Source organism: Bos taurus, chromosome 19 (genome assembly GCF_002263795.3).
Source record: "Bos taurus isolate L1 Dominette 01449 registration number 42190680 breed Hereford chromosome 19, ARS-UCD2.0, whole genome shotgun sequence".
NCBI classification, from domain to species: domain Eukaryota; kingdom Metazoa; phylum Chordata; class Mammalia; order Artiodactyla; family Bovidae; genus Bos; species Bos taurus.
In genome coordinates, this window is record NC_037346.1 from 26,630,256 (window position 1) to 26,644,118 (window position 13,863).

General features: G+C 54.9%; 2 protein-coding genes across 5 annotated transcripts in view; one reads left to right on the forward strand and one right to left on the reverse strand.

Annotated features, from left to right (window-relative positions):
• PELP1 (proline, glutamate and leucine rich protein 1) overlaps nucleotides 1–13,863 on the forward strand; it is a 48,212-nt gene that overhangs the window by 8,748 nt on the left and 25,601 nt on the right. Inside the window, exon 1 of one of the 3 annotated variants that reach the window (XM_010815963.3) lies at nucleotides 2,634–2,830. The exons of 1 other annotated variant lie outside the window; for it this stretch is intronic. In XM_010815963.3, the coding sequence (XP_010814265.1) occupies nucleotides 2,768–2,830 (63 nt within the window). In that variant the 5' untranslated portion in view covers nucleotides 2,634–2,767. Of the gene's footprint in view, nucleotides 1–2,633; nucleotides 2,831–10,633; nucleotides 10,724–13,863 lie in introns of those variants that run through there. One more of the 3 variants, XM_010815965.3, reaches the window with a different exon arrangement.
• On the reverse strand, nucleotides 4,190–12,848 carry ARRB2 (arrestin beta 2). Of its 2 annotated transcripts, none has more exons than XM_005220181.5 (15): nucleotides 12,633–12,744; nucleotides 9,494–9,524; nucleotides 8,847–8,907; nucleotides 8,688–8,732; nucleotides 8,268–8,464; nucleotides 7,925–7,984; nucleotides 7,494–7,561; nucleotides 7,248–7,383; nucleotides 6,946–7,030; nucleotides 6,588–6,660; nucleotides 6,177–6,314; nucleotides 5,387–5,470; nucleotides 5,206–5,285; nucleotides 5,040–5,094; nucleotides 4,190–4,751 (listed from the first exon to the last, which is right to left on the reverse strand). In XM_005220181.5, the coding sequence occupies exons 1-15, from the start codon at nucleotides 12,653–12,655 to the stop codon at nucleotides 4,658–4,660; spliced, it is 1,230 nt and encodes a 409-aa protein (XP_005220238.1). In that variant the 5' UTR covers nucleotides 12,656–12,744; the 3' UTR covers nucleotides 4,190–4,657. The 2 variants fall into 2 exon arrangements, with proteins under 2 accessions (XP_005220238.1, NP_001192206.1); NM_001205277.2 differs by having other exon boundaries at nucleotides 4,194–4,751; nucleotides 5,040–5,127; nucleotides 12,633–12,848.

Genomic DNA, 13,863 nt, shown 5'->3' on the forward strand with positions numbered 1-13,863 from the left:
ACAATTTAAAATTCATGGGTTTTTAAATCGTAATATGTAGTCAACAATTTTGTTGTTGTTCTTTAGTTGGTAAAGTTGTGTCTGACTCCTTGTGACCCCAGGGACTGTAGCCCACCAGGCTCCTCTGTCCATGGGGTTCTCCAGGCACGAATACTGGAGTTGGTTGCCATTTCCTTCTCCAGGGGAGCTGCTTGACCCAGGGATCAAAAAGATGCTCACCCTTTTTTCTCTCATTAAAAAAAAAATTTTGATAGGGGTGTGGTTGATTTATAATGTTGTGTTAGTTTCAGGTGTACAGAAAAGTGATTCAATTATATATATATATATATACACTTTAAATACACATACACTTTTTTGTATGTATACTTTTTTGGGGCTACGTCTTGCACCACAAGAGAAGTTCTTATATCCTTGTTGTTTAGTTGCTAAGTCATGTCTGACTTTTTTTGCAACCCCACGGACATTAACGCACCAGGCTCCTCTGTCCGTGGGATTTTCCAGGCAAGAGTGCTGGAGCAGGTTGCTGTTTCCTTCTCCAGGGGATCTTCCCAACCCAGGGATTGAACCTATGTCTCCTGCATTGTCAGGTGGTTTCTTTACCACTGTGTCACCTATATATACTTTTTCAGATTCTTTTCCTTTATATTAGGTTATTACAAGGTACTGAGTGTGTTCCTTGTGCTGTACATTAGGTCCTTGTTGGTTATCTGTTTTATATATAGTATTGATGCTCACCCTCTTTGACCCACCAATTTTACTTTTTCTTTTTGGTCGTGTTTTGCGGCTTGTGGGATCTTAGTTCCCCTACCAGGGATTGAAAGTGGACCCTCGGCAGTGAAAGCGCGAGGAGTCTTAACCACTGGACACCCAGGGAATTCCCCCACCAATTCTACTTTTAACAGTTTGTTCTACATATGCACTTTGCATGTGAAAAAAGACATATCTTCAAGGATAATTATTGTAATAGTGTTTGAATTAGCAAGAGTGGACATCCTTCGTATTCACTGATAGACAACTGAAAAGTAAATGACATCTAGGCAGTGGAAGCCAGGTGACTCTTTAAAGCAATGAGGGAGATCTAGGACTTCCACGGTGGCCCAATGGTTAAGAATCTGTTTTCCAGTGCAGGGGGCGCAAGTTTGATCGCTGGTCAGAGACCTAAGATTGCACATACTACAGGGCAACTAAACCCCGTGTATTGCAACCAAGAGCCCATGTGCCACAACTAAGGCTTGATGCAACCAAATGTATAAATAAATGAAGAATGAGATAGATATATATGGATTGCTAAAGGAATGTTCTTCTAGTTGCATGACTAAGGGAAAAAGCCAGGTGTAGAAGAGTGCATAGTATGCTGTTCAGTTCAGTTCAGTCTCTCAGTCATGTCCGACTCTTTGAGACCCCATGAACCGCAGCACGCCAGGCCTCCCTGTCCATCACCAACTCCCGGAGTTCACCCAAACTCACGTCCATTGAGTCGGTGATGCCATCCAACCATCTCATCCTCTGTCATCCCTTTCTCCTCCTGCCCTCAAACTTTCCCAGCATCAGGGTCTTTTCAAATGAGTCAGCTCTTCATATCAGGTGGCCAAAATACTGGAGTCTCAGCTTCAACATCAGTCCTTCCAATGAACACCCAGGACTGATCTCCTTTAGGATGGACTAGTTGGATCTCCTTGCAGTTCAAGGGACTCTGAAGAGTCTTCTCCAACACCACAGTTCAAAAGCATCAATTCTTCGGCACTCAGCCTTCTTCACAGTCCAACTCTCACATCCATACATGACCACTGGAAAAACCATAGCCTTGACTAGACGGACCTTTGTTGGCAAAGTAATGTCTCTGCTTTTTAATATGCTGTCTAGGTTGGTCATAACTTTCCTTCCAAGCAGTAAGCATCTTTTAATTTCATGGCTGCAATCACCATCTACAGTGATTTTGGAGCCTGAAAAAATAAAGTCAGCCGCTGTTTCCACCGTTTCCCCATCTGTTTGCCTCAAATGATGGGACCGGATGCCATGATCTTAGTTTTCTGAATGTTGAGCTTTAAGCCAACTTTTTCACTCTCCTCTTTCACTTTCATCAAGAGGCTCTTTAGTTCTTCTTCACTTTCTGCCATAAGGGTGGTGTCATCTGCATATCTGAGGTTATTGATATTTCTCCCGGCAATCTTGATTCCAGCTTGTGCTTCCTCCAGCCCAGCGTTTCTCATGATGTACTCTGCATATAAGTTAAATAAGCAGGGTGACAATATACAGCCTTGACGTACTCCTTTTCCTATTTGGAACCAGTCTGTTGTTCCATGTCCAGTTCTGTTTACTGTTATCTATATTTAAAATAAGGGAGAAATATAGGTTATATGGGTATAACTGTGTCTGAAGAATGTCTTTGGAAGAATAATCAAGGAACTGGTGATACTGGCTGCCTCTGGGAATGAGGAATGGGAGGCTAGGGGTCAAGGGCAGGAAGGAGGCTTATCTTCCCTGCGGATTTTTTTTTTAACTATGTGCATGTTTCACTTTCTTAAAAGCATTAAAAATGTTTTTAAGCTAAAAGAAAAAAGACCTTGTTTCTCAAACTGTGTTCTAATTCAAAATCCTGATTCATGGATTCCTCCTGGGACCAACTGAATCAGAATTGGGGAAGGTGGAAGCCTAGGACTCTGTGTCTTTATCGTGCACCCCAGAGGATTCGGATTCACCTGAAAAGCTGTGAGGTCCACAGGCCAAGAGCTCCGAGGTTAAGGAGCAGGTTTCCGGAGTCAGAGGGATGATGGCAGTTCCTCCGTGTGAAGACGACCAGGGTGTGCAAATAGACTGCTACTGTGGAGAGGTAAGCAAGGTCACTGGCATTCTGGGGGCACTTAAAGCCTGTGGGTAAATCATGATTTAATTAGGTTTCATGAGCCATGTGCGTGCATGTATGCTTTGTTGTTGTCTGACTCTGTGACTGACTGTGACCCCATGAGCTGCAGCCAGGCTCCTCTGTCCACAGAATTTTCCAGGCAAGAGTACTGGAATGGGTTGCCATTTCCTCCTCCAGGGGGATCGTCCCAACCCAGGAATCGAACCCGCATCTCCCACATTGGCAGGCGGATTCTTTACCACTGAGCCTCTAAAGGCCGGTAGGAGGGGCCCCATTACCTCACCGGCCTCATCTGGAACTGCTTTGCCCCCGGATGTCTCTGTCCCAGTCCCTCTGGCCTCTTTCAGCCTCTGAAATGTGCTCTGTTCCCGCTGCCCTCACACATGGTGTTACTGTTGCCTGGGATACTGGCTTCCTCCTCATCTTCTAGGGCTCTGTTCCAAGGTCACCACCACCTCCAGGGAGATCAGTCTCCAGCCCTTGCCTCAGTCAGAGCTCCCTAGCTGCTGCATTTCTCCTTCGGAGCAATTGTAATGATTTCAAGGTTGTTTTGATCACTGCCATCCCTGTACTATCCTTAGCATATGATGGGCATTTAAATCAAGATGGTTCATGGGACGAATGAATGAGGCTTAAGAGAAAAAGGAAGGTTGGACTGCAGGAGTGGGGGTGGGTGGTGGGGGTGAGGGATGTCGGGAGTATCACTCCCTCCCTCCAGCCCAGCCAGGGGCTTGGGCTGAGCCTCTGGGAGTCCCCGACGAGCGTCAGAGGAGCAGCGGTGGGCTGTAGCTTCTTGGACTTGTCCACAGCAGCACGACTGCCTTTGGCTGAAGCCTTGGCTTCTGTGTGACAGTTTAAGTACCAGGCTCCACAGAGATGTCAGTCATGAAGCTCCTGCCTGCAGCTGTGGCCTTGCCAAGCCCCAGGAACAGACAGTGGGAGCAGCCACACAGAGCAGTGGAAACAGCTCAGTCACAACAGGTCACCCCGTGGTTGTGTATGTCAGCCCCAACAGGCACGGGCCTGCCCTGCCCACCTCCCACAAGCATCTAGTCTGTGGGAAAGTGAGTTGGTATTCCATCTGTAAATGAGAGAGTTTGCTCTGTGGCTTTATCAAACTGCCTTTGAGTCGGGACTGACCAAATCAAGTTTCTGTGTTCACCTTGGGGCACAGGTACAGTTCAGCCATTCTATAAATGTTTATTGACAGCCTGTGGGCCAGGTGCCACGTGGGTGCAGAGAAGGGACTGAGTCCTCACCCACAGCTGACAATCACGGGTGAGCACACTGTGCGCTCCTTGAACGCCGCTCAGAAAACACACACACTCCGGCCTATTAAAAGGTTTATTTTCTTCTTTATGCTCAGAAATAACGAAGTGGTCTTGCCCCCCAAAGGGTCTCATCCTGAAGGAATGCGAGGCAGAGAGAGTGACAGGAGAGGGTGTCGGTGTGAGGTTGAATGTGGGAGTGCTTTCCCCCTCTTTTCCTACTATCACTCCTCTTCGGCTCCCCCTCCAAAAAATTGAGGTGTGAACACAGCTTGCCACCCACTGGGGGATTGGGGAAGCACAGCTAAAGTCAAAAAATTAATGCCCATGTTCCACAAGAGCTGGGTCCAGTGCGTATCTGGTGGGGGGGTAGGGCAGGGAGGGGGGGAGGGGTTGGTCGAGGAAGCTGGTGGGTGGAGGGGAAGGGAAGAGGGACTGGGATCCCCCTCAGTGACAGTGGGGGTCTTGGTCCTGCCTCCACCTGTCCCCCGCCCCGCCATCCACTCCCTTCTTCCAGCCTCCCTTCCTAGCAGAACTGGTCGTCATAGTCCTCGTCCTTCAGCCCCTTGAGCCGCAGCCGGGCAAAGTCCTCAAACACGATGTCGTCGTCTGTGGCATAGCTTGGTGGTAGAGAGGAGGGGGTGAGGTGGGGGCCCCAGACCGCGGCCTCCTCCACCTCCCAGTCCCCTCCCCTCCCAGAGACAGGCACCGGAGCAGCCTTGGGACTGGAGATGTTTGCAGAAGGGACAGAGAAGGGGTGGTAGTTGGCAGCTCATTAGCCTAAGTCCTCTCAATCGGATGCTTCAACCATCCCGCCTCCCAAAGGGAAAAAAACAGGGTAGATCTGAATGTTACAGGAATCTGTCCAGAGAGTCAAAGCTTGAAGGGGTGGGGCCTGAGTCTCTTACTTGGTTTCGAATTCAATGAGGTTGGTGTCCACGGGGGCATCTGTTTCAGGAACAGCTGAGGGGAGGAGAGTGGGGGGGTGGGTGGGTGCTAAAAGGACCAGCTTTCCTCTCTGCTGGCCTTGCTCCAGACCCTCCCTTTGTGGGCTTGGGTGGGTGGCAGGCTCACCTGACTGGGGCCTGGGAAGGGCGATGTGATCATGGGGCTTGGGGTGCATGAGAACAAATGGCAGCTCCACTGAGACGTCCCTGGGGTTGGGGGAGAGGTGGCAAGAAGAGATGATAGTGCAGAGCCAGAGGAGACCCCTGCGCCACACCCCACCCCCAGGCTCCCCCAGCCCAGCACTCACCCGCCTCGAGACACCACCAGCTTCACCTTGACCCTGTAGGACACCAGGATCCCCAGCACCTCCTTGTTGGCACCCTCCTTCACACTGCAATTGGGGGAAGGGGTTGGACCAGAGCCCACTGCTCTGCCCACTGCCCACCCCAGGGCCCCCATGAGGCAGGACTGCAGACACGAGCATGGTCATGTCACGTAAAGTACCCTGCTGTGGTCCTTCTCATCCCTCTCTCAGTAAAAGCTCAAGTCCTTGCAACCTAGCCACCCTGCACTGTCTTGCTCTCCATCAGCCCTCTGACCCCACTTCCGGCTTCCAGGCTGGCCTCCAAGGCTTGCTGTGTGTGGTTGTGTGGAGGGGTGGGGAGGGGTGAAATCCAGCCCCTACTTTATGAAGCTGTTTCCCTTAGAGGGCCTGCCTCAGACACCCGGGTGGTCCACCTCAGGGTCTTTGTGCCTGTGGTACCCTCTGCCTGGAGCGCTCCTGCCCTGCACATCCACATTACCTACTCCCTTGGTATCTTCACCCAGAATCCACCTGGATCAGGCCTCCCCATCCCTCCTACCACCCTCCCCTTTTATATCTCCCGTGTCGGCCTTGCATTTTCTCCTTAACACCTGTCACTAAACACGCTACATGTTCTGTCCTGTATCTGATTTGTCTGGCCTCCCTCTGAGAACGGGAGAGGTGTTTGGGATCTGTTCAGTGACAGAGCCCTGGCCCCGGGGACAGCCGCACAGAACGGGTGTCTAGTTTCCTGCCCTGCAGCCACTGCCCCTCCCCGCCGACTGCCCCTCACATGGTGCTGGACGCCAGGTTGGTGTCCTCGTGCTTGAGCTTCCCATCCAGAGCGAGGCCGCGCTTCTCCCGGTTGTTGCTGAGCAGCGGGGTTATGGTGTACACCTTACAGAACGTGGAACTGGGCGACACCTGGTCACTGCAGGGTGGGGACGAGAGGGAGGCTCTGAGGGGGCCGGCGGGGTAAGGGGGCAGCTCCCACCCGCAGCAGCTTCTCCCCATCACCAGCCCCTCCTCTCTGCGGGCACGGGTCACAAGGGGTAGGTTTTGGCTCAACCTGCTCAAGAAAACGGGCAGCTCAGAGCCACCCTCAGACTGGAGGGAATGCCCTAGTAAGCTGAGGCAGTTTGAGAACCACCCACGCCCCCACGTTCCCAGGGCCCACCCTTCCCAGGGCTGTTCTGCTACTCACTCTTGTTCGACCTGAGCCACGGGGCACTTGTACTGGGCGGTGCTGAAGAGGCAGATGTCGGCGTACTGTCTCACTGTGGGGGGAAGGGACTGGGTGCCAAGCCGCTGGGCATGGGGTACAGACAACCCCCTACCTAGCTCCAGACCCAGGCCCCAGGCCGTCACTGCCCCGGCCCCTCTGAGGACCCGCACTGCCCCTCCATCTCATCCCAGGACAGACAGCCTGAGGTTTTTGAGCCCTGTGGGTCTCCCAAAGTGGGCTCTGTCCTGGGGCTGAGCTGATGCTTGAGGCCACACTGGCAGAAACTGCCCACCACCCCCGACCACCGTAAGGCCCCCTTCCAACCCCCACCTCCTACCAGAGACTTTGATCTTCTTGACAGTCTTGGTGGAGTTATTGGTGACGTGGACATTGACATTGAGGGGCTCCCCATGGTAGTACAGCTTTTGAGGGGAAGGGGTCAGGTTAATTGGGTGTTTTCACTGGTCCTGTTATTAGCATGCCCCCCTCCTCACCCCAGCCACACACACAGGGCTGGGCCTCCTCCCAGCCGGTACCCAAGCCCACCCTCAAAGGTGACCTCCTTTGAAAACATCATCCCGCCCTGTGGTTCCAGCCCTCCCCCCAGGGCCTGCACTGCAGCACGTGTCGCCACCCCACCTCCTTGTCCAGTGAAGCCTCAAGGTGCAGGGACCGGTCAGACATGAGGAAGTGGCGTGTGGTTTCAGCTGAAGGCTGGGGGCCGGGTTTCTCTGGGGCAAACTGCACCTTTCGGATCACCAGACGCACAGAGTTCCTGGGGGCAGGGGGTGAGCGGTGAGAGGGTCAGTCTTCGGAGGGTCAGACACTGGTTCCCACCTTCCACAGGGGTCCGGGTCAGGCCCGAGGGGAGGTTGCTTCCCTCACCGTTTGTGGCTTTTCTCTTCTAGTGATTTGGCGCAGAAGGCTCGAATCTCAAAGTCTACCCCGCAGGCCTCAAGGGGGGTAGAAAAGGTCACATCTTACACAAGGTCCCTGCCACCACTCCCTTCTTTCTGCTTCCCTCGCCTTGGGCAAGGACTCTTGGTCTGAGGAGCCTAGGGCCTGGGTCTCCCTCTGCCTCCCCGAGGCCTAGCTCCGGCCTGGGCTTGGTCTGGGCTGTGCAAGGTGAGCCCTTCTCCCCTCATAGGTCAAGAGCAGGAGGCAGTATCGCACGGGGACAGGGGCCGCGCCCATTCCACAGGGCCACCGCCATGGGGCATATTTCCCTGCCCTGAGTCCCACCCTAATGTCTCCTCAGCACCCCAGCCTGCCTCAGGTGTGCCCCTGGCTCCTGCTGGACACTTTTCCTCCCGTACCTTCCCCGTATCCTCTGGGCCTGGCTGCAGGGTGACGGAGCAGGGCAGGTTCTGGGGTATCTGTGGCAGAGGAAAAGAGTTCAGTTCTTCCAGAAAGTCCCCAAATCTTCCTCCCAATCTCAACTTAAGAGGCTGGAGAAGGACTCCTGGGGATGAGAAAGGAAAACAGAGGGGGACCCAGGGAAGAGGCAGAGAGGCTAAGAGTGCAGGGTGGCCCTGAAGGGATCTGGGGGTCTAGGGTCCCACAGTGTTATTCCCAGACCTTCTTGTAACAGGTGCCTCACCCCTGCCCCCCAACACAGTCCGGGACCCCTTGCTCTACAGAGGGTGGGGGCATCCTCACTGTGAAAAAAAAGGGGTGGGCATGCTGGCCCAGCTTCCTCAGCAGCCGCTCCTGCAGGCGGGTGGGGGGCCGGGGTGGGTTGGGTGTTGGGGGGAAGGCCTGGTAGTTGGCGATGAACAGGTCTTTGCGGAAGGACAAGCCCAGCACGTCCAGGTCTTCGCGGCCATAGCGAAAGGCGCAGGTGAGGGTCACAAACACTAGCAAGGGAGGGCAAGGCGGGGTGGTCAGGAGCCCCCCTCCTAAAGTCCCCCCAGTTCGTAGCAGCAGCTGCTCCTTCCTCGGCAGCATAGCACCGGCCTGAATCTCACCCCGCTCCTGGCTTTCGACTCGGCTCCCCAGCTGTCTCCTTGGGGCCCGTCTCAGCGCCAGCCCCACCTTCCTGATTCCCTTCCCTCAAGCCCCTGGCCTCGGGGCCGGTACCTTTGCGGTCCTTCAAGTAGTCCGGGTCCACTAGCACCACACCATCTGGGGAAGGGGACACAGGAGTGCAGTTCCTGTCAGGGCCTCTCCATTCCTGGGCCCAGGAACTGCCTCCTGTCTTAGGGGACATGATGCTCCCGTCTGGGCACTCTTACTTACCTACAGGATCCACTTTGTCCAGGTGGTCCACAAAGTCCCGCTTGCCCAGGTACACGGTGAGCTGAGGACGCAGAAGGGTCACAGGAAAATGGTAGGGGGCTGGCAGGGCTTCAGAGCCCTCAAAAGTGGCTGCCCTGCCCCTGGGCCTCCCACGCTGGGGGTCTCTGAAAGAGTTTCTCTGGGTTTTTGTAGGGTTGCAAGAGGAGAGTGGTGGGCTTTCCCCCAACTAGCTGAACTTGAGGCTTTTTAACTGCTCCCTAATACCGGTTCCAGGTGGGTTGGGTGTGTCTGTGTGTCCAGGAGAACCTGGCCCTAGGCAGGTGGTTAGAGAGCCTCACCAGATACCCTCAAGGACCTCGGATAAACAGGCCATAGTCTGGGGGAGGCATCCTGGCTTGGCCCCTGTGAGGGCTCCAGGCCTGGGCTTCTGGCCCCTCCCCCTGAGTCTCACTTAGGACCCCAGCCTGTCCCCACCCAGCCCTGTGGCTGGCTTAGGCCTTTGCGGCCAGGGGCTTCAGGAGGGAAGGAAGTCGGCTCTTAGCTGTCACAGGAAGTGGGGAGCTTGGGGTTGGGGATCGTCTAGGGGCAGGCCAGGCCTTGTGAGGGCCCAGGGAGGGTTGGGAGGAGAAGCGCTGTGGGAGACTCACCTTGCAGTTAGGACTCGATTTCTTGAAGACCCTAACAAAACAGAAAGGGAAACCCACTGCCTGCCTCAGACTCAGCAGGGACCCCAGTGCCAGGACCTTGTCCCTCCCTGGCCTGAGAAGGCAGAGCTCACCCGAGATTCCCTGGCGGCTTTGGGGCTTTACCCAGCCCTACCCCGTCCCACTTCTCCCCAGAAGGACAGGTAACCACAAGTCCTTAATATTCCCAGCATGGCAGCCCCTCCAAGCTGGTTGCCATGGCAACACCCTTGCTCCACCCTCACTAGTTCCCCTCCTCCCCTGGCAATGGCCTCCGGTTGCCAGAGGAACTGCTCAGGCTCTTCCCAGAGGATCTCCTCCAGGGGGACCTGAATGGGCAGGTTGCAGGTTGTATAAGACCTCTCCCTCTTTCCATCTCTGGTCTCCACCTCCCACAAGAGCTGGAGTACTGGAAAGAGCAATGGCTCTAAATTGATTTCTATTATGGGCAGTTCCTAAGTGTGACCCTACTCTCCATTAACCTCCAACTGTCCCTGTCTCTGATCTCAGCAGCTTAAAAGGTTATTTGTCTTTCAAGGCCCAGCTCAGATGTCACCTCCTTTAGAAAGTAGATCCAGCCCCACTCTAGTCACTCCCTTTTTTGGGGTTTCTGTCACACCTTGTTTATGCTTCACCTGTAGTGTGATAGGGCTTCCCAGGTGGTGCTAGTGGTCAAGAACCCGCCTGCCAATGCAGGAGAGGTAAGAGACAAGGGTTCGATCCCTGGGTCAGGAAGATCCCCTCGAGGAGGGCATGGCAACCCACTCCAGTATTCTTGCCTGGAGAATCCCATGGACAGAGGAGCCAGGTGGGCTGCAGGCCGTGGGGTCACAAAGAACTGGACACGACTGAGTGACTTAGCACACATGTAGTGTGATAACATGCAGTTAGCTGTGTATCTGTTTCACGAGACTGTGAGCAGCAGAGGCCTTACCGATTTAGGCATCCCCAGCATAGTTCCAGCCATAAGCCAGACACCATGATGCTTCCTAACATTTATTGGGTGAATGGTTCATGCCCTGTAGCGTTGCAAGTGTTTCAGATGTGTTATCGCATTTAATACTCTTAGCAACCCAGTGATGGAGGTCCTAATATTCCTATTTTACAGGTGAGGAAACTGAAGCCCAGGAGAGGTCAAGTATTTTGCCTGAGGTCACGGAAAGTGTAAATGGTGGAATTCGGGTACAGACAGAGGTACTCTGGCTCTTCATCACTAAATGATTGTACTATCCTGCCTCTGTTCTTGGCATTATGTTTGTTGGAGTGAAGGAGATTTCGCTTTCTGGTTGCTGAAAAGGTCTAAGCCTGGACTCCACCCACTGCTGGGAGGATAGGGAGATGTCTGGCAACCCCTGTGCCCTGGCCACTTGTGGGCCTGTTCTTTGCTGCCCCACCTTACTCCTACCAATCCAGTCTGCCTCAGCAGTGACACCTGGGAAGGGTCCCCAGGTAGTAGAAACTAAAATCCTGCCACCTGGCCCATCCACTGTAACGTCACATGCCCCTTCTTCCCAGAAGGCCAAGCTATCCAAAGACCATAAGGCATAGGGTACAGAGGCCCCCAGGTACCCCCATCCAGGAAAGGAGGGTAGACACTGGTATGGTGGGAACTAGGATAAGCACCCTATCTCTTGTCCCCACCTGGGGGCTGACTGCTGTGGCAGCCTTCAGCCCTCCCTCCCCTTTGCTTCTGGTTTTCCTCTCTGTCCCAGTGTTTCTTCCTATTAGGAGTCCTTGGCAGAGGGTTGGGACAGCCACAGTCCGTTGGACAACTGGAGTGTGGTTCTGGAATAATTGCCCTGAAGCAGCTGCAGGGCACCTGCCCTTTGGATCCTAACCCAGCCAACCTCCTGCCAGCTAGGGAGGAGTAAGCATGTGTACACTGAGGCTGGCCAAGAAGGCGGAGTGTCGGGGTGACCTGAGAGGTGCCCAGTGGGTCGGGGGGAGGGGGGTGCAGCAGAAGCAGATGCCCCATCACACTTCCTGCTATTCTCTCCATTTCCTGTGGCCCAGAATTTGATGGAGGTAGGAGGAATTGTGCCAAGTCAGCAGTCCCCGTGTGGTCCATCTGTCCCCCTCCCTGAACCACATAACGGAAATCTGGGGCCTCCCTCAAGTCAGCGACTTCCCCTTTTGCTGTGTTTAACCCCTAATCCAGGACACCAGTGCTCCCTCTGATCACCTCGCCAGTATCAGTCGACTGGGTGCTCGGGAACCTGTGATTTCCTACTCTATGGTTGGGGAGCTGTGGGGCTGGTAAAATGTTTTGCAGAACAAGTGACAGCTCAGAACCAGGCCCCCCTTTCTGATCCTCTCTGGAGAGAAGCAAATAGCCCCAATCTTTTTCCTCTTTTGCTCCTGCTCCCCAGAGACTCAGGCATTCACCCCCGGAGGTGTTGGGTCACAACAGGAAGTGGATTTTGCTAGAGACCAAAAAAGAGAACTCGGGGTGTCAGTGGAAGGAAGGAGCCTCGATTGCACAGAAAACATCCGGGGAGTGGATGGCGTGCCCTGGGCAGATACAGCCTCCCCTCACTCACGGGAAGAGGGATAAGGCCCAGAATTGGGGAGGGTCGCCAAGCACTCTTTGCTCCCCCAAAATGAAGCTGTTGCTCCTAGCAACCCGGGGGAAAGCAGAAGTTTGGAAGCAGAGCCACCCGACCCTTGGGACCGGTGGGGGCAGCCCGACTGCCTGTGGGGTACTGGATAGGAGGCTTTCAAGTGGCTGGGCACGAGTCTTGGGGGGATCCCGCCCCAGCATCTAGTCTGCCCACACCCGTCCCCTCCGGGCCGGCCACCTGCTCATTCCTCCGCCCCTGCAACGCAGGCTGCACCGGAGAACCCAGTCGTCCGGCCCCCCACATCTCTGCGAAAACCCCGATGCAGGTTTCTTGATATTCAGCCCTCGCTTTCTGCAGGGGCTGTGGCATGCCTTCCCCTCATTATCCTCGAGGACCTAGGCGTGCGGCCCCGGATGGCTGTCCCCTAGGGACCCAGGCGTCCGGCCCCCGGATTCTCTCCCCGGTGTTCCTGCCTGGGGACCGTCCCGGCACCAGCCCGGTGCCGCCGCCCACGTCCCGCCGAATGGCCCCACCTCTCTTACCTGGTCCCGGGTTTCTCCCCCATGGTGCGCGCGCCCGCCGCCCGCCCGGTTCGCGGATAGCTCACAGCCTCCTAGCCCGCTGCCAGGTCCCTGCTCCTCCCCGCGCCACTGCGCACGCGCGCCCCCGCGCGCTCTCCACTACCCCCGCCTCTCCTTCCCCCCTCCCAACTTGGATCTGGGGAATGGAGTCCAGATGCGTCAGCCCGGATCGCGCGCGCCACGGCACTGCCCTCCCTCTCCTCACAGGCACGCGCGCTGATTGGCTCCGCCCGCCCCCCTCCGCCCTCCATCCCCACCCCTGCCGAGGGATCCCTCCCCGCGCGCGGTCTCTACACCCTGCTCCTCCCGCCCATCTCTCCGCCCCTCCGCACCAGTTTAGGAACTGACTGGGCACCCTCAAAAGAAGGCGCCCGCCTTCCAGGAGATTAAAGCATTCTGATTGGCTCCCTGCATCAAGCACCCTGCAGGGGTTCCCTCCCCTTTGTTTGCTTTCTCGGTGGCGTTGGAGGCTACGGGGGTGGTGGGGGCGGTGGGTGAGCTCTGACACAGTCTAGGAAGGAGGATAAGGGGATGCACAGGTGGGTGGGCGGTTCCAGTTGCGTGATGCTCGCCTATTGCGCGCCGCTCACCCCAGAGCTTGTAGCTGTCTTTGGCCCTCCCTCCCACTTCTTTATTGTGGTGTGTCAGCTCCCTCTGGTGTCTCTCTTTGATCTTCGCAGGGTTACTTCTAAATTCTCTACTATTCTCCATCCATTCATCCAAGTTAACATCCATTCATGCATACATCCGTCCATACATCTATCCATGTCTATTTTGTGCTAATCACTATACTAGGCAATGGGAACTCAGACATGAATTAACATCGCCCCTGCCTTCCTCGTATGGTTGAGGAGACATATGAAGAGGTATTATGATTCCAGGAATGCTATAATAGAGGTATGACTCAGAAGACAAAGTGACTCCAAGAGCTTGGCTGGGGGAGGGATGGAGGCAGTGCAGGCTGTCCAGAGGAGGGGACATTTGAGGATAATCTTTCTGAAGGGTGGGCAGAAGTTGAGAAATGGTATTTCAAAGAGAGAGAAGAGCAAGGCACATCCTATAATGAGGTGTCTGTGGGGGTAGAGGGCAGGAGACAGAAGGCTGAAGAGGATGACTGGAACAGAGTGTGAAGGATTTTGTATAGCAGGTAAAGGAATGAGGCTTCCTAGGTGATGGAGTGGTAAAGAATCCG